Source organism: Hemibagrus wyckioides, linkage group LG08 (genome assembly GCF_019097595.1).
Source record: "Hemibagrus wyckioides isolate EC202008001 linkage group LG08, SWU_Hwy_1.0, whole genome shotgun sequence".
Lineage (NCBI taxonomy): Eukaryota > Metazoa > Chordata > Actinopteri > Siluriformes > Bagridae > Hemibagrus > Hemibagrus wyckioides.
The window spans coordinates 18949785-18974329 of NC_080717.1; the positions used below are offsets into that span (position 1 = coordinate 18949785).

The 24545-nt window shown below is 40.9% G+C and overlaps 1 protein-coding gene across 7 annotated transcripts in view; it reads right to left on the reverse strand.

Annotated features, from left to right (window-relative positions):
- Window positions 1-249: 249 nt before the first annotated feature.
- The window catches only part of mid2 (midline 2), a 123529-nt gene continuing 99233 nt past the window's right edge, over window positions 250-24545 (reverse strand). For 6 of the 7 annotated variants that reach the window (XM_058396682.1, XM_058396681.1, XM_058396684.1 and 3 more), the window contains exons 3-11: window positions 23906-23971; window positions 22781-22876; window positions 19409-19516; window positions 15049-15197; window positions 13529-13656; window positions 13297-13440; window positions 7952-8113; window positions 3781-3988; window positions 250-2906 (exon numbers count right to left, since the gene is read on the reverse strand). In XM_058396682.1, coding sequence (XP_058252665.1) covers window positions 2504-2906; window positions 3781-3988; window positions 7952-8113; window positions 13297-13440; window positions 13529-13656; window positions 15049-15197; window positions 19409-19516; window positions 22781-22876; window positions 23906-23971 — 1464 coding nt within the window. In that variant the 3' untranslated portion in view covers window positions 250-2503. The remainder of the gene's footprint in view (window positions 2907-3780; window positions 3989-7951; window positions 8114-13296; window positions 13441-13528; window positions 13657-15048; window positions 15198-19408; window positions 19517-22780; window positions 22877-23905; window positions 23972-24545) is intronic. The other variant, XM_058396685.1, reaches the window with a different exon arrangement.

The following is a 24545-nucleotide window of genomic DNA, read 5'->3' on the forward strand; positions in this document are numbered from 1 at the left end:
ACCCTTTGGTTTTCTGGCCTAACTGTGCCCTGTGCCAGGAGAGCCAGCTGAAGAGCATGGGCAATGCCCGTCTCCTGACTGTGGGCACTCAGCACCCTGCCAGTGCAGCAGACTCCTCTCTAGCCTCTCATGCCTGTGGGGTTTGTAAGCACACTTGCTTGGCATCATTAGCCTTCTCTTCCTGTGACACAATCTGTGTACAGAGAGAATACAAATGTATGGGCAGGACAACACACAGTTCAACCTGGATGTTTGGGATCAGATTTTTTAATTGGGTTTCAGCTCACATAAATAACAATGTTCATATATTTGTATATTATACAATTTCATATAATATATATTTCCCCCTATGATTTACATCCTCGTCTTTCTAAAACTGATAGATCGTTCGAAAACAGAAACATGATACTCTGTGTCTGATCGACTAATAAAAAAAAGAAAAAAACTGTGTCATCGTTTGTTTTTTTTCCTTATTGGAGATGCAAAAGTTAATTAATCAATGAACAATGTAATGGAAATGTAAATAGTTTATCAGTCTATTATTTTAAATGCACAGCTAGTTGTAAACCCGATATGCAGTATAGCTGAATGTTCAGTGATCTCTATGCTGCACGTTCTCCTTACACAACAGTATAGAATATTAATAGGAAGCAGTTCAGAATTGGTCAGAAGGACCCAGTGTGACACACTCAGACAAACCTGTCAATTAGAGATGAACAGCCCCTGAATAAGACTTATTTATGCATTTTTGGAAAACCTTTGCTTACCTCTTACCCAACCTCAATGGCTTCTGGAATATAACTGCCATCAGAATTAAAGAAATAAAAAAAATAAAATAAAATGAAAATGGAAATGCTCAAAATGGACTGTCTTAATCCACATATATTGCTTTCATGTTTAGGGTCCACTATGGCATCTTGACTACTCAGTCGACAATATAAAGAATCAACATATTGGAAATTCGTCAAGCTTGTACAGAAAAAAAAAGAAAGAAAAATCCTTGCGACAACTGCCCATTTATTGTGCATGTATGTTTCCAATAGTATTAATAAAAACCTCACAGAACACACAAGAAAGAATATTTTGGTGTAACCTTGCGCTATGTGAAAAATTAGCATTAGCACTGTGATCAGAAGCATGCTCTGGGATTTTAGCACAAAAACAGTGAAAAGCAAAAATGGCCATGGGAGAGGGGAGAGAGCTGAGCTGAGCTGAGCAGCCACAGGGACAGGAAAATAAATGAGAGAGACCCCACACATGACTATAGCAGCAGCAGCAGGAGAGTGCCATCAGTAGTATGTCTGCTCTCTTGGCTGCACGGAGACAGCATAGTTCAGTTGGACGCCCGTTTCTGTTTCAAGGAGGGGCTCAAGTATAACACACTATTGCCAATATACATTATCATGCTACACAATAATTTTTTTTTTTGCCCACAAGGTAGAAATGATTGTCTGTGACATCATTTACTGACTCCTCCCTGAATATTGTACTGAGGAAAATCATATATGAGGCTAAAGGTCTAAAGCAGTGATGAGATGGAATTGTTGGCTTCAAGATGTTCATCAATACGTAGACTTCCCTTTCGTAACAAGTAAAAAAAATGAGCATGGAAGCAATTTCCGTTATAATCGGACCCTCCTTTCGACTGTTGGAATGAATCTGTATGTAAATAAACGTAAATCAAATGTATTCCATAAAGCCCTTTGGAGATTTAATTCACCCGCAACGCTTTTATGAGTTGGTTCATTTGGTGAGATGGATTCAGCTTTACAAAAAAAAAACCAAAAAAAAAAAAAACCCAACATAAACCCTTGCATGGATCAGTACAGATCCATGTCTCTAAAATCAGCAGTGGGACCGTCATGCTTTTCCACAAAATACAGAACAAGAAACCAATATAGTGGAACAAATCACAGAGGAAATACATATCATGCTATCTAGACAAAAAAAAAAACACAAAGAAAATGTTCTCCTTATTCTCCCTGAATATGAAAGTGTGAGTTTGTTTCATCAGATATTATTAAATGTTAACCTCAGTAGAAACTCCATATCTATATCCCTTTTTCTATTAGAAGATAAATCCACTATATTATATCCAAACAATGTTCAGCCCTGTCCTAAGTCAAGTTTCTTTTTTCTCTTTACACACAGGGGCACTCGAAAATGGTCAAAAAAGTGCTTTTAGGGATAACAGTAAAACTGACAAAAGAAGCAAACCAAACTATTAGTTGTAAATAATTTACATACTTTTCCCACTCCATTAAAGATCTCAAAATCCATGACTATTAGTGCATCACTCAAACACCCCTGACTGCAATGAACAAGGAAAAATGCGCACATCCTTCAAACCTAGCTCCACCATCATAGCTTCTATCCGCATCATCAACAATGTGAGCCAGTGGTGGGGCCAAAATAAATGTGAGGAAGCAGAGTGGACAAAATGAGCCCATTGGCCCTAGAGGAAAAGTTCCTGGAGCGTTCTGGAACAGTCTGCGTGAGTGTCTCAGTTGCAGCTCTTCATAGTCAGGCCATATGGAGACTCTTGCTGCCGGCTGCTGCCGTCCTGCTGCTCAGGGCAGTCCACAAAGTCAGGAACAGGCAGGCCAGACAGGATCATCAATGATTTATTTGAGATCATAAAGGTAGGGGCAACAGGAAGCAGGAAGGAGATGTCGAAGGTGTGGAGGTGCTGTGAGTTCATGGCATCGTAGAAGGAGAGCGTGTTGTTGTCATAGTCCAGTAGCACTCCGAGCCTCCGCAGCTGCAGCGACGCCTCCACCAGCATCTCTTTGCCGTTGTGCCGCACCAGGAAGTTATTGTTGCAGCGGGAGAACACCCATGATGACGAGTTCTTGCCGTTCCACTCGTTTTTCGGAGCCGACTTGTACGCCACGCCCACGGTGTACCTGCAGAACATGATGCGTATTAAATGTCGTGTCTATCAAAAATAGTCAGCTTTTGTGTTCAGATTAAAAACCAACCCCAAAGCCCAGCCCATGTACGCTTATTATTGCAAAATTTTTCAAAACAGATTTGTTTATGGACTAGAACCAGATTCTAAGGGGACAACAAGGCCCTCAGTACATTAGATGAATTAAAAAAACCGAACAAGTGCTATCAGTATTGATTGGTTTGTCTTGAAAAACCAAGATCAACCAAGTTGATCTTGGTTTTTCTGCTTGATAAACCTACACACACAGCACAGATAACATGGGGAAGCAGTACTCTAAGGTTGATCTTATCTGTATAATTGGCATAAAAATGGCTTATGCTAAAATGTAAATGTGTTGCATGCAGGCTTCCTTCCACCATGTATGAAATGTTAAAGCATACATATTTTGCTGGAATATAATACTCAAAACGTATTGCCTTTGAGCAGGTGGTTTGCTGGCTGTCTTCATCTGATGGTAAAAAACAAATCCAAAGCTGACATTTTCCATGAGCTTTATTTTTGGTTTTGTGTGGAATGCGGTTAAAAAAATCAGATAGGATGGGCTGCTAAGCAGTGAAAAAGTAATATTATCTGCTTGGCATACAATAATCCAGATAATGTGTATGTCACACATGATAACTAATTTATAGTAGGATTAGCTTGTTAGCTTGCGGGGGTTAAAACAGGTTTGAAGGGCAGCTGTACACAAAGATGCTGAGTGGCATTTTTCTCAACAAATCAGGTGCAAAAAAGTCAGTTTCTGGCATGTACACCCTAATATACACCAGTGCATAACTCTACCAGTTATGTGTTTCAGGAGCCTTGTTCCTGTGCCATTTTTCACTCACCATGTCGACGCTCCTAACAGCACCTCCCAGTAATGGCAGCCACTGTCGATGAATACGTTGCCAGCTGCGCCGTAGGAACCTGTACCACTGAAGCGCTCTGGTGTGTGGCTCTTCTTTAAAGAGCTCTCATCCTTCTCCATGGTCAAGCAGTCGTTGGACAGACGCAGCTTCTTATGGGCCGTCTTTGGGTCCAGTTTAAAAGGCTGGCCTGTGGATGAGAAGACATGACTGAATCCAAAGACAGCAGGTTCTAGGCTAGGACAAGGTTTTTGGAGCTTGGACTAGTTAAGCATTTTCTCTGATTCCAGCACACTTGAATCAACCTAGTGAGCCTTTAACATGGCCGATGTCTTTAGCTAAATTAAAGATTGTCTGTGTGATTTCTTATGCAATTATTTACTACTAACAGGTATTTTCATGATGTCTTTATCACCCTCAGTGCAATCCCTTTCTTTCAATACAAACGTCATGTTTATAAGTAATTGCTAAAATCAAGAAATGTGGAAAAGGAAAATGAGTGAGAGGTACTGCAATCCTAGATGAGGATGTTTCTCCTAATGAGTTTGTACCCCTGTAGAAGTCTGGGATCGGGTTTTAAACACAGGTCAGGCTTGACATTTTACTTAAACCTGAAGCTTCTGATTCCCACCCTAATGACTGACAGCACAGTGCAGCGATCAGCTGGCATATTTGGCTTCGCCCAGAGTGAGCTACTGTGTCTGGCTATGAGGCATTCAAGCAATGTGCTACTTCAAGCCAAATCCATTAATGTGCTCTTGTGCTTTGAACTGCTTATCATGGCGAGTGCAGTCCTTCCCAAACACATGCACAGTTTTGCCTTTTCATTGAGGTCGTGTCTGGCAAGCAACAAAGGTAACATGTATACCCACATGCAGACACGTGGCATGCTATAGCCAGAGTAACTGAAGCAGAATACCTGTAGCCTGTTGTAACAAATGAACCAACAACTTTAATACAAAGAATGTGGAGTAAGCCCGTGTAATTCAGTGTGAACATCCATATTAGCTGACGAGAGAGAGCTCAGGGCTGGGAAAGACATGCCACATTTCTAACTCTGAAGGGATCGGATAAGAACATGTTCACAATGTAAACATAAGTGCTGATTAGTGCAGTTAGAAGGAAAGGGTGTTTCATCTCACATTGTGCTCCAAGTGGGAATAGCACAAGGACAATTTTTTTTAGTCTTCCTAGTGTGGTTACAAAGGTTTTCTTTTCGGCAATAACTCTAAAGTGTTAAAAAAAAAAAAAGTTGCTGACATCCAGGAAGTGTGCTGTCTCATAATGCAAATCTGGGCAATTAAACAAGTGCAAGGAGGACAAGGTAACTCTTAGACACTTAACGGCTTAATTCATTAAGCATTCCACACACCTATCATTGTTTATTCTAATTACGACACACAATAAATTAATGCTTTAACTGACCTGTGGGTGCCAAGACAAATAAATGTGTCTTGTGCCTAATAAATGCATGACTATATATTCTGCATAAAGCAGTAAAATTATGTTTATTTTTTATTTAAATACCAGCTATAAGAATACAGAGTCTGAATCGGTTTTACAACAACAAGCTCCAATTGGGTTCATTTCATTTTGTTTCATGTGCATCATCAACTGTAGCACTGCTGATTAAACAGAGCCTTCTGTTGCACACACACACACACACACACACAAAATGTTACTGCTGATCAAGATCAACACAAACACATTACTTATACTATGGAGCTGCAACTGTTTATGTTGCTCACTGAATGAGAATAACACACTAATTGGAATATATTTCTGCACAGCTTGAGTTCTCATCCCTCACAAGATGGAGTGACATTTAAGTTCATGCTTAAAGGACTATACTGCACTCTCTCTTCAAGCTGGACTGAAAATAGAACTCAAATGTAAACATACTGAATATTTAAGATGAAAAAAAAAAGGTCTCACAAGACACCCAGAGGCAGCTATTTCACATGTATAGCCTCTGTCATTATAGCTTCGATTTCTAAGCTTACAAGCCCCCAAAATACAATGCTTCTTCTCCTTGGTTGCCCTTAAGACATGATATGACATGCTATAACTCCTGGCTCAACGTAAGGGTTGGTTAAGCCCTGTCTTCTACAGGCATACTATTGAGAACATCCTGACAGGATGTATTAAAGTCTGACATGGGTAATGTGTCTGGTAATTGCACTGTCTCAGACCTGTAACACCAGCTGAAAACGGGTGAGAGCATTGTATCTGTAAAGCCAAATTATTTACACCTAGGGCCTCTTTGCTCCCCTGCTATCTGCTGAAAGGTCAGGCAACATTTAGGCCATTTCTGCCAGACTCAGAAACAGCTTCTTTTACCAAGCTGACAGACTCCTTAACAACCTGCTGTTCCCCACCACCACCACCTCACCTCCAGCAATCAAGCACAGTCTAAACTCCTCTTCCCGACTTTTTTGAGAAGCGTACTAGGTTATATCACATGCAATGTGTTAATTTCTTTAGGTTTACATAACTATGGAAATGATTCACGTACTTCTTAATTTTACACTCTCATTTTACGTGCCATAACATAAACACACACACACACACACACACACACACACACATGAAATCACTGGGTATAAGGCTTGAATACACAATTGTTTGAAAACAAACAAACAAAACAAAAAATTAGTCGACTAAACATTTTGGCTGTTGCTTGAGACAGACAAAAGTGTAGTAAGTGCCTGGGAAGTACTATTCCACATAAATAGTGAACTTCTCACAGGTATCACCAGTCGCTCAGCTGCCACGTTATTGATCATATCAAGTCATTTTGAATCTATGTGATGGAGGTTTATTAACTTATTTATTATAATTTATTATCCCAGTGGACTTGTATGTTAAATTGATATCAAATTAATACGCCTATGAAGGTAATTCCTAAATAATGCACTCTTGGCCTTACCTTGTATTGTATGTGGACCAAGATTCTATAAACTTATATACAAGGAAAAGTCAAGAAGACTTGTGACAACTTCTTGACTCTTGTTGTTATCTACATTCTCCCCTCTCACACCTGACTACTTGTGAGGCTGTTGTTTTTTATAGCAAGACTTCACTTTAATGGTGCATTTACCAGCAGCTCTACTTCTGGATAATTACAGCCAGCTGATCAAGCTGAGACAGAGACTTGCTGGAAACAAAAGACAATAGTGTTTCAGAATCTGCTTGCTCTGAATCTCTTAATCAAACACAAAGCGCTTATGTAAATGGATTCAAATAGGAGCGCTACTTTTTAGATTACGCTATTGTGCTGTGTGATAGTGTAAAAAAAAAAAAAAAAACCAGAAGAGGGCACAGGAGGAACCGTGGCCGGGGCCAGACTATCAAGCCTGAATGCTGCACTATGCTACAGTGTTCCTGGTAAACCCACCAGCTGAGTAACACGATCCTTACGGAAAGATTCCCATAACTGGCCTTAGCTCTGTCACTGTTTAAAGCATGTCTTTACCATGCATGCTGTGTGCCGTGTAAACTAACAACACTGGAAACCCAAACCAACGCAACAGGAATCCAGACAGCCTTTGATCAGGCAGACAAATAAAGCAAAAAAAGAAAAAAGCGCAGAGTCTGGGTGTGATAAACGGAGGAAGCGAGAAATAGAGGATACGATAAGAGGATGAAACGTTAACCTTTGCTTCCAAGATAGCCTGTATTTCACCCTCAGAGCAGCATAAAGCCTCTCATCCAGTCATCCGTTTAAATAATATCTGCTACAGCTTGTGGGTGTTTTGTAACATGATTGAGAGAAGGCGGGATGAGGTGTTACCATGCAGGTGACATCTGGACACAAACACACTGCACAACAGTGCTATTATTATCAGTTTCTCTCTAATGATGGAACAATGATAAAGCTGGTGTGTGACAGATCTACATAATTTACCCGACTGCACATTTTTACTGACAGATTGATCTACATGCTGAATCAACCAATTTTTCATTAGCTACACGAAGTAATTCTTATCAATCATATAGCCTCTGGAAGTTACTGATGGACCAAATATGCATATTTCGAAAAAAGGCCAAATTGTACTAAGCAAAAACATAAAGGGTTTAAAGTGATTCATTAAGTGTTTTGCTAATAAATATTAGAATTTTTTCTTGCTGTGTGTGTGTGTGTGTAACTTACTGTTGGTTTTGAGGCGTGCTGGCTCGCTATTACGGCTGCCAGCCTGGTTGATTGCCTTGACAAAGAATATGTAGCGGGTACCACTCTGAAGCCCGTGCACGGTGTAATGATTCTGCTTGATGTTGGGCACAATCATCCAACTGTCCACTGAGTTATACAGACCTACAGAGTGAGAGAGCAAGAGAGAAAGAGAAAGAGAGAGAGAGAGAGAGAGAGAGAAGCAAGATGTGTTAGAATAAATGAAAACACAACGAAACAAACCCTTCTTTATTTATCACCTTTTTCAAAGGCTTGCATATAAATGTCATTTACATACACTCTTTTATTTTATTTTAGGAAATGCCATCTGCTTTACTTATCACAAAACAAAAAAAAACCCTACCACAGAACAAATGTTTTTTCACCATGTGTAGTGGATATATCGATCTCTCCCTGTTGGGTTCCAGGATGTGTGTTTCAGGCAAACAGAGACAGCAATATACACTTCCCGAACCCCGATTCTTATGGTGCTAAGATTTATACGGAGCATCTCGAGGGAACATCGGTGCATAGACATGACTCTGACTGTCAATACTTCCAGTGTGTGAGCTACAGACATGCTTCCTTTCCACAGAGCGACCACAATATGTCAGCCCTAGGGATTAGTGCTCTCGCTTACAAAATCACTGAAATTAAATGTCAAACGGCCTACACCTAGAAAACAAGTTTCCACTACGTCGCCCAGAAAGGACAGCTGAACAGCATTAGAAATGCACTTTCAAACAGCCACAGTCAAACATTCACTGTCACACCATCGTCCACACCAACCACGCCCTGAGAAAGAAAATCATTCAACACTTTATATCTTGCCTTTGCCACGGACTTCCTCAGGATAATGCGGTACAAAGTAGATAAATACACTGACCATGCATAACATTATGACCATCTGGGCACCACTGACTGGGAACAGCCAGATTATGATGCACTGTGTATTCTGACACGTTTCTGTCAGAACCAGCATTAACATCTTCAGCAATCTGTTGGATCGGATCACACGGGCCAGCCTTCACTCCCCACGTGCATCAATGAGCCTTGGCTGTCCATGACCTTGTCACCGGTTCACCACTGTTCCTTCCTTGGACCACTTTTGATAGATACTGACCACTGCAGAGCTGTGAGTTTTGAGTTACAAGTGCTGCAGTTTTGGAGATGCTCTGATCCAGTCGTCCAGCCATCACAATTTGGCCCTTGTCAAACTCGCTCAAACCCTTACACTTGTCCATTTTTCCTGCTTCTAACACATCAACTTTGAGGACAAAATGTTCACTTGCTGCCTAATATATCCCACCCACTAACAGGTGCCATGATGAGGAGATCATCAGTGTTATTCACTTCACCTGTCAGTGGTCATAATGTTATGTCTGATCGGTGTCACAAATAAAGCAGGGAAGACTTAAAAGCTTAAAAAAAGTTAGTGTGCCTTTAGTTTCATCTGTTTCTTGGATCATTTTTAATAAACATGTAAAATGAAAGAAAAAGGGTCATCAGTATAGTGTCTACAGTATGTGGTTATATTATTGACATTAAAAATTGGTGACTGTTCTGTATGAAATGTGAAAAAAGCAGAGGACACTGAATACAGTCAGTATTATCACTCCCAGTTTTTCAGTATGTGTGTGTAGGTAGATAAAAGCATGAAATAAAAATGAGGAAACATCTGAAGAGTACTGCGATGCTCCTGCCCCTGTCTGTGAATCTAAGCCTGTTTTGATGCTCTAGCAGGGATTTTTTATGTGTACGCTGTGTGTGTTTTTGTGTGTAAGCAGGTGTGCTTCCATGTACAAGATGCCACTGACTGTACCCCTAATGTCTGTGAGCAGCTTGCATTCTGCATCTCAATAACCCAAGCAGAAACATATCGTTCCTGCCATCACACTCAGTCTAACCCTTATCATAGGTGGCCTCAGTGGACTCTGCATTTATTCTCATCTCATTGTTCTCGGCAATCCTCTAAAGCCCAGCTTATGAATATCTGCACTATAAGGAACCGTGCTTTTGCAGGAGTCATGGACAATGTTATCACGAATAAGCCTGCAGAAGCTTCCCTGAAACTTGTCCCGGTATGAACTCGGACAATGACATCATATGTACATTATTATCTCTGAGCCTAATCAGGCACTTCATTGAGCCCTCTAGAATTCTTCAATCCAAGCGGTCTGAATTGTGTTGATTAATCCTCTGTAACAGCAGGCGTCTGAGGAGAGTACCTGCTGCAAGGCGAACCACATGTGTACATTAATCTGCTCGTTCTAATAGGTTATCCTAACTATAGTAACAACTTGTTCACTGGGACTTGTATGGCAACGGCCTCATAAATTATGCCACACAATAAGCAGCTTTAAAATAACTGTTATTATTTAACAGCCAGAGATCTAGTGAGGCTTTCTGTAAGGAGATATTTAACATTTATGAAAGTCAGAGCTTTATGATTAAGCTGTTCCTTTAAGTTTTCCACTGAGGGAAAGTCTTCAGGACAGAGGATTCTGATGTATTTTTTTATTAGCTTATTACCATCAAGAGAGAAAAAGAAAAAAAACCCCGAGATGCTTGATATGACTAAAGGTTATTAAAAGGAATACTCTGAATACTCCAGTATCTCTATCCACTGCCTCTGTAGCACATACACTACGCTGCCAAAAGTTTTGGGACGTCTGCCTTTACATGCACATGAATTTGATATGGAGTTGTCCCGCCCTTCGCAGCTATAACAGCTTCAACTGTTTTGGGAAGGCTTTCCACAAGGTTTAGGAGTGTGTTTATGGGAATTTCTGACCATTCCTCTAGAAGCACATTTGTGAGGTCAGGTACTGATGTTGGACGAGATGTTGGTCTAATTCGTCCCAAAGGTGTTCCATCAGTTTGAGGGCAGGACCCAGTCAAGTTCCTCCACACCAAACTCACCCATCCATGTCTTTATGGACCTTGCTTTGTGCACTGGTGTGCAGTCAGGTTGGAACAGGAAGGGGTCATCCCCAATTGGGAGCAATTGGAAGCATGAAATTGTCCAAAATGTTTTACGATTGCATTCTACATACATTTATGCAGATATATTTATTGATGCACCACCAACTTTTAGGTTTCCATTATAATTACATTTGGAATAAACTTTTCTCAGTATGTGGAAATGTGTTGAAAATGTTCTCCTTGGCAAATGCACAATTTCAAAGCAATCACGTGTAATGACTGCGTTTGATTGTGAAGGACTGGCTGTGTCCTCGGCGTCATTATTTCTGTGTCCCTTCACTCACTTTACCCATCTTTTGATACACACTGTGCTGTAAGAGTAGAAGTCAATAACAGGATTCATTTCAACCCTGCTTTGTGGTGGAATAGGCCACCTGGCAAGATAATCAAATAGCAAAATATAAATAAACCTATTATACATGAATAAGCTTGAGATATGAATCAGCTCTTGACACATGCTGACACATGCTGATCAGATCACTGCTTACTATATCATCATAATTACAAAATTTACCCTGATAACAGATCAGCACTCTCCAGCCCCCCAGTACTCTCCACTCTGTACAGAGGGAAGGACAAACAGCTAAATTTGTGCAACGCAGCACGAGTGTGAGCGCTTGTGAGAGCGGGAATGCCTTTTGTTGCTGGCTTAGCATGCAACGCCAGCAACACTCATCACAATCAATCACCATCACAATAAAAGCGGAGTAAAGAGCATTAGCTCAGGTCAGATGTAATCGTGCCTGATGCCAGGACAGCACCTGCACTCACACGAATGGAAAAATCAGCAGGCTCGCCCAGCCTCCATGCTTGGGATAATGACTGGTCTGGAAGAGTGCAGTCCCTGAACAAGACAGGGAGAAAGCTTTTCACTTCTCGACTTCCACCCCATTAGTGTGAGATCTGGCTGAGATAGCTGTCTTTGGAGCTGTTTTTAATTAGCCACCAAGGGGTGCCTTTGCGTCTGTGCCAAACGGGTAATTGCTGATATCTGACCTGTAGAGAAGGGCGAGTAAATCTATAGCTATTTTGCATGTTTTAAACAGGGACAGAGCATGTGCTTGTTTATTTTGGAAAGAAAACTGGAGCAAAGAAAATTGAAAGCTGAAAACTGTTATATCATTTTACCTGTGTCAAATCGATAATAATTAAATGCATCAACAAAGCTTATTCAATGCGGTCCCAGGAAACCTTTCACATTTTTTTCAAATCACTTCTGCACTATTCCACTGAAACCTATCAGAGCAAACAATTACAGCTTATTCAAAAAAACCCCCCCAAAAAACATAACAGCCTCAAATTTGATTTGGTTAGGAATAAAACATAATGTGGATGTCTTCTAAATGGATTGTTTGTGTAGAAACCGAGCAAAAATAAAATGGAAACGGCTCATATTTCTCCTCAAGGGATAAAAGCAAATGCTACCAATAACCGGCGCTAGTGGCTTCACTTAAGCGCTTGCATCCAGAGAGCAATGGAAAAAGTTGTCAATCCGGGAAGAAAGCATTCCTCTCCATTTCTCAGCCTCTCGGCTTGAATTCTCTGAGGAGGCTGCAGTAACAGTGGCCAGACCAGTGCTCCCGAGTCTCTGGGCTATTAGTGGCTGAAAAAAGTGCTTTCTGTGCTGCTGTAACTGGATGAGAACAGCTCACTCCAGCACAGAGAGAGAGAGAGAGACAGAGAGAGAGAGAGAGAGAGAGAGAGAGAGGAACAGAGACATATGGAGAGTAAAGAAAAGAGGGAAAGGGCAGAGAAACATGTGGGAGAACAAAAAAAGTGAGATAGAGTAAAGGAATGATAAGCACAGTGTGTATTTGTGTAGGAGTGTACAGGAGTATGTGAAAGAAGCGCTGCTTTTTTAAGTGCCACTCCAGCACTGGGTCTCTGGATTGCACTTCTCACTTTCTCTCCTCTTTAATGCCTTCCTTTTGCCAAGTCCACGTTAAGCGTTGTGATGTCACTGCTCCAAAAAAAAGGACTTTCATTAACATGCATGTAAATAAAAGGCGCGGTAGTAGGAGATCATAAACTGTATAATGAGAGTCAAGTATGTTTCTGATGCCACAAAGCTTTACGTGTCCTCTGGAAAGCAGACCTCACAAGAAGCTTTGTTATATAATAGAGAGCATGCACAAAAACTGTTCTGCTGGGCTCTAACTTACATAAAGCTTGATCTCATACTGCACTGCAGAAGCACATTCTTGACTTTAGCAGCTCATATTTCTAATTTTGGACAGCAAATTCAATACCCATTCTCCAAAATATCATGCAATGCTGCATATGAGGCAAATGTGTAAAAGGCACATGACAAGCTGTACACTGTATTCTAATATAATACTCACTGATGAAGTTGGTCTGGCCCGTGTAAATAGTGTACTGCAGTTCATACGACGTGACACTAAACTCGTCCTCAGAGGTCCAGTGCACGGTGATGGTGTCGTGGGAGGCTGTGCAGAGCTCGTCTCGTATAGATGGCGGATTAGGGGCTGGAAATATATAAGGCTCATTGTCAGCATCATGTTGTTTTTTTTTGCTCAGAAAAGGAACCGTAGGGATGCTACATATCCGACTCACCTGTCAGGTAATCCAGCCCCTCCAGGATTTTCTTTTCCCGGGAGAAGTCAAGGGCAAAATTGTCAAAGGCCTCATTCAGATTGACATCCGGGATAAGGACCTGTGAGGAGGCTGTGGCCATGGCAACCCTGGGTGTCAGCAAGAGGGAGAGAGATGTGCTGTGAAAGCAAGCTCCGCTCGCCGTTAAACTTTATTTAGCACCGTTTTACTGTGACAGCCGTGTTACAAGCTCATCTGAGAGCACAATCAAAGAGACTTTAATACTGTTGGAAATGGTACTTCATGGGGCAATTATGAGTCTCATATGCATGGCTGTGGTGCTGGTGTATGCACACTAATATAATACTATATCTAGGCTAAAGACAGAGAAAAAAATACTTCTTTTAATTTTATAGTTTTGTAAAATTATTTTTTGGTAAATCATACTACACTGGTTTTGTTTTCCTCTAAGAAAATGTTATCTACAATATATATATATATATATATATATATATATATATATATATATATATATATATATATATATATATATTCTTCGCTACAGGGGCAGGTCCTGTTATCATAAAAACATGTTTTTATGGCTCTGTGCCTTCTGAAAAATGTTTGGGGTTTATTCATTTGGAAGAAGGTGAAATTTGTACAGATCTTGTTTATGTGGCACTTTTCCAAGGAGTGTTTTACCAACTTGGGGCTCCATAATGAGCTTCTCTAATGAGCTTCTCCATTGATAAAGAATATTATGTAATCTACCACTCAGACACCTCAGATACTTCCTAGTGATGACTCTCTGTCATCATTGGCACCACTGACAGTGGACCCTGACTCACATATGTATTGAATTACTCTAGAAACACACAGTATCTTGTCGTCTAGGATATTGTCAACAGACATGGATAAAGGCAGGTGCAAAAAGTGCGTAAACACTTCATTTATTGCCCGTAGTTACTTTGCTAAACTACTGTGAAGTTTGTTTAAATTCGGCATGGGTGTTGTGTATCTTTAATGCTACTGGCTGTTCTGTAAATTAGTCAAGCACTTCAACGTAATTAGCTCCTGTTGCAAAAGAAGGTCTATTAACATATGGATTCAAGTCACAGGCATTTCGTGAGAACTTGTATTTGGCACCTCCTCACTGTAGTATTGTAGGTATTTTGTATGCAAAGGATAAATCTTACAATGCTGTTAACTAAACTAAATACGTGAAGTGACATCTGAAGAAAAGACAATTATTTATCCATTGTAGATTACTTGACACTGCAAGCTAAACCTGATGGGAAGAAAGTGCAGCATTCAGGTACTTGTGCACGCATGAGAGACTTCGTAGAAGCCATAGCACCCTTCAGGGTTCTTCGAAATCCAGTGTGACCATGTGCTCAAAGTATTGACAGAATTGAATGCAGACCATGATCAGCAGCTCTCGGAGCATATTAAATGTTGCAGACGCGCTAAAAGTTGACTTCATGCTGGGAAACGCTGTATGGTGTAGAGAAACTCCTTATGTGTTTATGCATATATCTCACCTCTCTGCCACGTTTCTGGCAGTCTGGAGGAAGCGAGCATGGTCGTTCTCTTTTAGACTCTGCTCGGCTTGTGTGATAAGAACGCTGGAGCGTTCCAGACACTGTCTACAGTTAGCGATCTGCTGAGCCAGCTTACGGAGCTTCATCACCTACAGAGATAGTGAGAGAGAGAGAGAGAGAGAGAGAGAGAGACACATTCTTTCATCTATCAACGTACAAAATCAATCCAACACTCCCACAAGGTATATCATATTTCCTTTAGTTTACACAATGATGGAAGTGATGCATGTTGTTTAAACCCCCTATGGATTATTTTTTCAATGAATCATGGAGAAAAAAAACCCCTGAATCCTGCTAAATTGTACTTTGATAATAATACAAAGCGTAGACTTTCCACAATGTGTAGCCACGTAATATTACATCTAGCACTGTTGACCTTCAAACTTGAAAACAATTTAATGAGCATAGGAGTTCAACTTGTACTTGTGCACTGATATTTTGTGTACGAGCCATTCATTTTTTAAATATATCTCATAGCTTGCATGAGTTGATGTAACTGATAGCAAACGTTTTCTAATAGGCAGGGGTCCATATTTCTGAACACTGGAGAAAAAAACAAATGATATGTTTCTGAGTATACTATAGTAATAATCCCTTATGAACTAGTGAGATTATGTATTGCAGTTGCTGAAAGGGTGTCATCAGTGTGGAGGTGCATGGCTGCTGGCAGTTTATGAGTGTTGTGAGCTCTGCATCATGAAGGCGTGCTCAAAGCAGTTTCTATTATTTTGGGGGCAATTTTATAAAAACATATTTCAATTTAAGATAGAAAGGCACAGGACCGTTGTTGTCTTTTTGTGTCTTCCTCAATGCTGGCACTCACTCACCCTGCTATCTCGGTGCAGTAGCCCAGTGTCAATGATTCAATTCCGCAGAATGAAGAGACTTTATTCCCCATGTCTGAACAGACTGAGCCATTTCTACTCCTACATCAGCCAGCCTCAGTGGTTGAACTTTGAAAAACAAGTGGCAAATGGGTCAAATTTGAGTTTGATTAAAGTTTAATTGAGCTGCAAGGTGGAAACCCTGAAGCGCTGACTGCTCTCTCCACAGAAAAAACTATAGCTTTGCTGGAGTGAAGTGATTTTTTGGCTTTACTGTAAGGAGACGGTTGAATGCTGAAAGTAACTCACTACCATATGGAAGCTTTAAAACACCACACTGTGCTTCCGTACACACAGTACAGCACATAAAGTTTTCAGTTTCTGGTGTATTCGGTCCATTTTGTGTGTGGGTGCCAGGCTGAATGTTTGAATATTATTCAAATAATATTTTGGAATAATACTAATACCCAATTTTACTGAAATTCACATCCTTAATCTATCTAAAAGTATTATTATTTTTATTATTATTATTGTTGTTGCTGTTATTATTATTATTATTACTACATTAATAATTACATATTATCAGTACATTCTGCCGCTACTTAATCCTTTCAGTGGCTTTTGTATTTTGTTCATATGGGATACAGCACAAAGTTTTCATTTTCTGGTGTATTCGGTCCATTTCGTGTGTGGGTGCCAGGCTGAATGTTTGAATATTATTCAAATAATACTAATACCCAATTTTACTGAAATTCACATCCTTAATCTATCTAAAATTATTATTATTATTATTATTATTATTATTATTATTGTTGTTGTTATTATTATTATTGTTGTTGTTATTATTATTATTATTATTACATTAGTAATTACATATTATCAGTACAATCTGGCTGCTACTTAATCCTTTCAGAGGATTTTGTATTTAGTTCACATGAGATGTTATCATGAGTAACAGACCAAAGAAAATAAAACCAGTAAAAAAAAGACTATAGATAGATTCTGAAAAACTCATGGTTATATAAGCAGAACCCCAACAATGATGGCAATGATGACTGGTTGTTCTCTTGTTCTGGCTGAGCCGTCAAAGCCCAATGACCAGAATAAAAAATGTATACAGTTAAATATAATGTGGAAGGACATTTCTTCCAGTATGTCTCCCCTCAGTATTCACATGAGAATGAAGCACAGATGTGCCCTGAACCAGCCGTGTAAGACCCCGTGCGCTCATCCAGCCACAGAAAAGACATGATTGCTATGTAAGCTGCAGGCTGATAAGAAAATTGATTAAAAATGCTGGTTTCCAGTCGACTGATGACGATGTCCTTTGGTTAGGCCATTAATGTAAAAATATCTCATCAGCACAGGACAGCCTCAAACTATGGAAAACGCTTTCCCCATCACATACCTGATCAGCCCTTATTCTTAAACATTTTCCTTCCCTGCTACATATTGCGCACGCTGACATATGACTGGGCTTTAATACTCACGGTGACATTAACAGCACTTGTCCTAACAAATTCTCAGAAAACATGTTAGCACAGTCTGCCTTTCAAAAATGTAAATGTGCTACAGCTGGGAGCAGCTGGAAATATTTCTCTGTTGTTTTCCAGATGAAGCTTTAAACATGCAGATAATATTCTCCCGCTGCATGTCTGTGTCTAGACGAACAGAGGTATGCATTGTTCTCTCGCAGAAAAACATACGCCTCTTCCAAGTTCATAATGGAGCGTCTTACAGAACTATTGTTTTTTCTTTCTGTCTCCATCCATCCCTTTTAAAAACCTGTGGGAAACACAGGGAGCAAAATTGGCAAGCCTGACCGCATTGCTGTGCACACACCCCGGACCTGCTTAAACAAGCTTGTTGACACTGAGACTGAATATGTTCTTGCGTAACCAGTCAATACATTGTGGCATAACTGATACAATTATCTTCCCTCGGACAAAAGGAGGATAGACAGAGTATGCCTTTAAATAGATCATCTATCGTGCAGTGAAGGAGAGATGCAGCGTGCTGGCTCTGGATTGACATGTTTACTACAAAGGTATGATCTGCACTTGACTCAGCCTGCTCCAGTTTTTCAAGACTTGTTTTTAGGGCCATTTTGAAAGGTCAGTGACATAATTTCAACAGCATTTTCATGCTTCCAGAGTCCTGTCATATGAAATTAATCTCACTAGATGTGATAGCCAGCCAGTGCTGTAGATTAGTACACCTGTCTGGGCTTCCTGCATCTCATTTTCAAAACTGTGGCCAATCCAGCTATCCTGCTCTCCAGATCATAGATTCCCACTGTTTAAGTAACAGATTGTTAGTGATAGAGTTCGGTAAACAGTAAGAGTCTTTAGAGTATGTTATGATTCTATATAAAGAAGTGGTGCACTGAAGAGAGACGAGTTACATAAAACGGCTGTGTGGACAAACATAAAAAAGATTTCAAGATCAAGATCTCTGAGTCATTATTTTAGAGAAAAAGTCCACAAAATACTAGCGTTCACGAACAAATCAGTGGTTAAAGAATATCAACTGGCTAGTTTATTTCAAAACAACAGCAACAACAACAACAAAACCCTGAATCTAGTCCTTTGGTGCACCAACAGTTAATTTAACCTAGAAAAGAACAGCGCAGTGGACTGGCCTTCTTGTTTGTGTTTGTGTTGGTTGGCATTAGTACAGCCCTGCTTCTTCTCGCCAGAGGATGCTTGTTAAGTGATCTCACATGGCTGGAACCAACACACCATGCCTGGCTGGAATGAACCTGAGCCTGGCTCCCTGTCTAATCTCATTGGTCTCGCATGAGCATTGTTTCTCCCTTTTGCTTCCTCTCTCAGCTCCTCTTTCCCCTTCAAGCCTAGCACCTCTCAGCACTCTGCTTGTGAGTGCCTGGATGAACAGTTCCCTCAACTAAGGCAATATCCCAATCTCTCCAGGTTTATCTCACAGTAGGCAACATAAGCCCTTAGAGAACTCCCCAAGGAGGGGAAAAAAAAGAAAAAGATTATCTCTCAGGCTTTGTTATCAGAAGGCTCATGAACAATCCATCCCTTTATTTTAAGCGTCGTGGACAGAAGGCAAGTGATGGGTCCGGCAGCATCACTTCCACTGACACAAATCTAGTGATGAGTTTTGAGAGTAAGCGCAGAGCTGTCGTCTCCATATGGGCCTCGCTATTTGACAGGTTGCTGGGGAGCGAGCACAGATGGGTCTTTAAAGACAAAGAAGAAACTGAAGCTTGTGAGGAGCCTATGCTGTTTAAAAACCTGCTTCTACAGCTCATTCCTTTTCTACGGTTCAAGTAACTTTTGGCTGGATCATGCCACTTGGTCTGAATACTTAATAGCCTGTTTTACGTGTACTTGATTGACATGCGACTCACAGGCGCAGCCAGACGTAGCACCTCTGGGGCTGAGGCAAATTTGCAATTAATTTCCCTGGTGTGCAGTCTTGGAGGACACGAGTGTAGGCTAGCGTACCTTTGACTCTTTGATCTTTACAGCGATGACCTGTTTCCTCTGTCGAATGATTTCCACCAGCTCATCGCACTCTTCCACCAGCTTGGCCTCGTGCATGGCCGTATTTACCTGCGAGAAGAAAAAAAAAAAAAAAAAGAGAAAGAAAGCACATAGATGCTGTCACGACACTTAAACTCAGAGCAGTGCAGTGTGCTGCATGCTAATCCTGCTTTCTGTTTGCCCCACTGACTTCTTCCTGTTCGGGGTGCATCAGTATGCACGATGCACATTTAACTGTGTGTGAGGAGGGCTGCGTCATTACAGAGGGGATTTTGGGAGGTTGTAGCACTGTATGACCTTCACTGTGAAGTTCCAATTTGAAGCAACACAGCTTCGACAAAATAAAAAGTTGTGACTCTGTTGCACACTCTTGCCCTTTCCTCGCACCGTATGCCAATCTTTACCAAAAGCTCACCATGCACATTAGAGCTGCTTAAGCTGTTTTAATCACACACATTAACACACACACACACACACACACCATGATACAATTAATTCCATCGGGCCTTGATCCCATTAGCAAAAGTAAGTAGTTCAAGAGGGTAACAATCCAAAGGCCAACAAATGAAAGAAGCCAAGTGACATAATAATGGAGTGATTAAAATAAAATAAGTGACAATAACCCTGTTAACCCTCTCGGGCTCCAACTGAATCCGACTATGTAGTCATATGTTCCCTGGATATATTATAGGAGCCTGGGGTTGGAGGTTCCTGGTATCTCATTCACACTGACACCTTCAACATGTGGTACAGCGCAGCTGCCTTGCTCCACACTCTCGCAGTATTCCATCTGATTAATCTTTTAGGGGTCTACACTTTGAAGAGGTTTCAGGCCTGCTGTTGTCTCTGTGCATTAATAAAAAAAAATACATCAAAGCCTGCAGGGAACTTTGGCTAATTCCTTCACTTCTTTGAAATACATTCCACACCCACTGTTTTTAACAGATTTAACCGAAGGCAGATTGAGCAACCCAGCTTTGACTGTGCAAGTTCTGAATTAAGTCCGTGAGAAGAAGCTGTTGCAGCATGAGCTGACTGCAGTGGGTTTGGCTAATGGCTCCTCTCATCAAAGCCTGACTCCTGGTCTCAACGAGACCCTGCGGTATGTTTAATCTGCTAATCTGCAGACGTGGGGGTCCCTGCAGCCTGTCACCAGTGAGGGACATCTCAGAAAAAAAAGCACACACACAATCTTAACAGTACAGAGCAGATGCCAGCGAGCTCTGTTTTTGTCCTGCTGCTGATTACAGCTTGGCTTTTCTCTGCACAGACATCTCAGGACAAAATGGGACAGGAAGTCCCCAGTGCAAGGCCAGGAAACAATCCTCTGAGGCCTGGGGCTGTGTTCTCACCGAGAGGGAGATACTGAACCGCGTTATTAAAAATGAATGAGGCAGAAACGGACTGCAACGTGGTGGCCAGTGCCACACTGTGTTTCGTGCGATTCACATAAAGCCACTTTGTTAAAGTAAAACAGTAAGCTGCAATGGCTTAGAAGTTCAATTGGGAGGAAAAGGTGCCTAAAAATCTGGAGTGGTCCAGAAAATTCTTGGGGTATTCGTTCAAGAAAGTGGGGGTGCACCAGAATGGAACCTAAATTATTTAAAATTAGTTTAATCCTTATTTTACCAGAAAACTCCTACTGAGCGCACTGCATAAAGACCATTAACATGATCACTGGTGCCATTATGCTATAAAAACTTCTCTACCCCTCCAAATCATCTATCATAATTTATAGATGACTAGATAAGAGCTCTTTTTATGACCCCGTTTTATTCTTTTTTTCAGAGGGCGCAACTCTCTAATGGAGCTCACTTGAGCGCCACGGCTAATGCACAAACTTTGCTTAGGCATGCATGCTAAAAGCAATAAACTCCTGAGTGGCGCAACAGAAAAGTGATTGCCCCATCGGCGGAGATGGTGAATATGAATACTGACGATGCCACAACCGTCTGTGGCTCTATTCCGTCAATCACGACTACACTAGCCAGTCGTGGGTATCTGTGTGCTCATGTGTACAGAAGAGTTCAGGGATTTTTATACTCTGCTTTCCTGTGACACGGCATGAGCAGCAGTTCATGAAGAATGCGGTTTGATAGACTGTCTTCTGAAGCATGTGTTAGCATGCATACTCCTCAGGTACTAGCTGTTGTATGATGGAAGGAGATCTGGCTAGTGGAATTAGCAAGTGACCAAAGCAAGGGGAGAAACAAACAAACAGCTTCATGCCAGGTTTTGCTTATGTCAAGGAAGAAGATGATAGATCTTCATGCAAACTTTTTGCATGTATTTTAGTAGAGGAACAGGTTTAAAATAGCTCAAATACCTCATACACATTTGCCTGGCATACACTTTTTTTTGAGCAGAACTCTCAAAGTCAGGTTTTATAAACTCTTAACACCACATCATATTGTCTCTGACCTTGGATGTCACATAGCCTTACAATTTTACATCAAACAGACACAACATTACTGATCCCTCCAGCTCGCTGCGCTAGTCTCTAGTCACATAAATAGGTTGTGTGGACATGTTTTCCAGTGTGCCTATGCAGAATAAACTAAGCTTCCAGAAACTTCTATAATTATTTACTTCAGGCAGATACACAACATTTCAGTGTAAAAAAAATAAATAAATAAAAAAATCTATTCTGGTCCAATTACAAACGATATCTGCCTAGTAATCGACTGATTGTTTGGGTACAATAGGATTTCATGGACAAATTAAATGGATTTCATGGACAAATCAAATCACTGCTGCAAACTACTGGTATATTTTTGATGTATGAGTATCTGAGACGCTTTATACGGACAGCAATAAAGCACAGAACTAGAGTAGTAAAGAAATCTGTTATCGTTTAGACCTTTTTGTAAGTCATTCTGTCTCTTGGTCCAAGACCTTTATTAAATCACATAGGAACAGTGTATTTTGTATGACTCAGGTGCTCTATAGCCATTTCCAATGTTCTTACCTCCATTATAAGGAGTGATTTGATAATCAGGGGAAAAAGGGCAGAAAAGTGACTATACGAAGGACAGTGACTGCACAAACATTTCCTGTAAAGGACATTCATCATTTGCTTTAGTACTCTCTGCTATAGTGGACTAATATTTTAATACAATTAATTGAATAAATATTCAAAATATATAAGTCACTGAAAATGACAGGGGAATAAAAGACTTGGCTTTTATTTCTAGTGTAGGTGTTATTAGAAGTGGTGGGCCAAAGTGTCCAAACTCGACTGTTATGGGGATAGTGTGCCGTTTTTTTGTCTGGTGATGATGATGATGATGATGATGATGAGTAATACCGTACTGTGAGTTTGGCTGGACTTACCTCCACCTGCTGGCAGATCTGGATGAGTTTGGCCATCTGGTTTTCCAGCTCACTGTTCCTTTTTACCAGATTGGTAAGGTTATTCTCCAGGGTTTGCTGTTGGAAAGAGGGAGAAAAAAAATTGAGTTTGGAAGGTAATCAAGCCTTCAAATTAAGAAGTGCTGTACATCACTTTCTGCCTTGGGATGAGTTTGTTAAAATTGCCTGATCCTGTATGATATCTGTAGGTTTTGAAGGTTACAGGTTCAAATTAAAAATTTCATCTTGGAATTACATGGAGCATAAACGGAGTAACATACTGATTAGCATATTTCGTATTAAGATCCTAAAAGCCCTCGATGCTTCACCTTAATGAATTATACATATAGAGCAATGATTACAAACTGAAGAGAGACACAGATAGTATGAGTTCAAAACAAACCAAAAAAAGTAAATTAATGGCAAATTAGTTTCACACAGTCATTATCAGTGAGGGGGAAGACATTCTGTGGGTGAACTCCTTATGCCCTGGTGTCCACTGTGAAGAACATGCCGCTTAGTAATCCTCGGTAATAAAATAAAGGTTAGCCACAGACTGGCTATTTGTATTTCTCTCTGCCAAGTTACAGACTGTAAAGCATGTACGTAAAAGACCCACGCTCTCTTTGTTAGCCATGACGGATCTCTAGCAAACACCTATATTTATGATGAGAAATTATAGGCTGTAACGGAAATTTCTGTGCATGCTTGAGTAAAATACAAAACGCAAGAGATGTGTCGGTCTGAATGAACCCAGCCTCTCTGGTTAGCAACTCGTGTACCTACCCGACTCGGAATGAGAGAATGAAAGAGAAGCGCACAGATGGTGCCTGGCCAGGCGGCTAGTGGTAATGACATGGGTAGATAAAATAAAACAAGTTTCCAAAAAGCGTGGAGTGATGAGAACAGCCATGATCAAAACAAACACAACAATAAAATAGGCACACTGAAAAGAGGCTGGAGCCTGTCCATCCTCTGATGTCTAATCATGCAAGTGGGATGCAGCCTGGCCCTCTCGACCTATCCCCTTGCTGTCAGCAATGCGGGGCATCGTGGACGCCCGCACACTTCCGACACAGAGAAGGGCCAAGGTAGCCTGTGACTCACCGCAGCGCTTGTCTTTGATGCCTCCATAACTGCTTCAGATACTCTGCCGGGGCTCACGTGAAAACCCTACGAACACACACACACATACACACAGCCTTACTGGGATAGCTGGCTCCCTGGAACTGGTGGCAGCTAGTCATCCCTGCCTTCCTGCCTCTTTCAGTCTCCCTCTCCCTTTCACTCTCTCACTCTCTCTGCTGTGTGAGCCACCTGGGAGCAGGTACGCTTCCTGTACGCAGCTGCTGTTGGATGGTTGCATCAGACGAACAAGTAGAGCCATTCACGCGGCTTGTCAGCATTTTCAAATTTCTAAGTGGCTAGGCGAGAACAGATGGGGGTCATTAATTAAAGAGCAAACGAGAAGGGGATGATTTATACATCAAACCCAAGCAGCATTTCCCTGGAGTGCAGGAGAGGCAGAAGTCTTGTTCAAGTGGCATTATGGCGAGAAAGAAAGAGTGAAGGGAAGAAAAGAAAGAGAGAAAGAGAGAGAGAGAGAGAGAGAGAGAGAGAGAGTCAGAGAGACACTGAGGGAGTAAGTGAGAAATTGAGACAGAGAGAGAGTATTAAATGAAGATAAAGGCAGAAATTTATAGAGAGGGGAGAGAAAGAAAGTGAGAGAGAAACAGCTCCCTGGAGC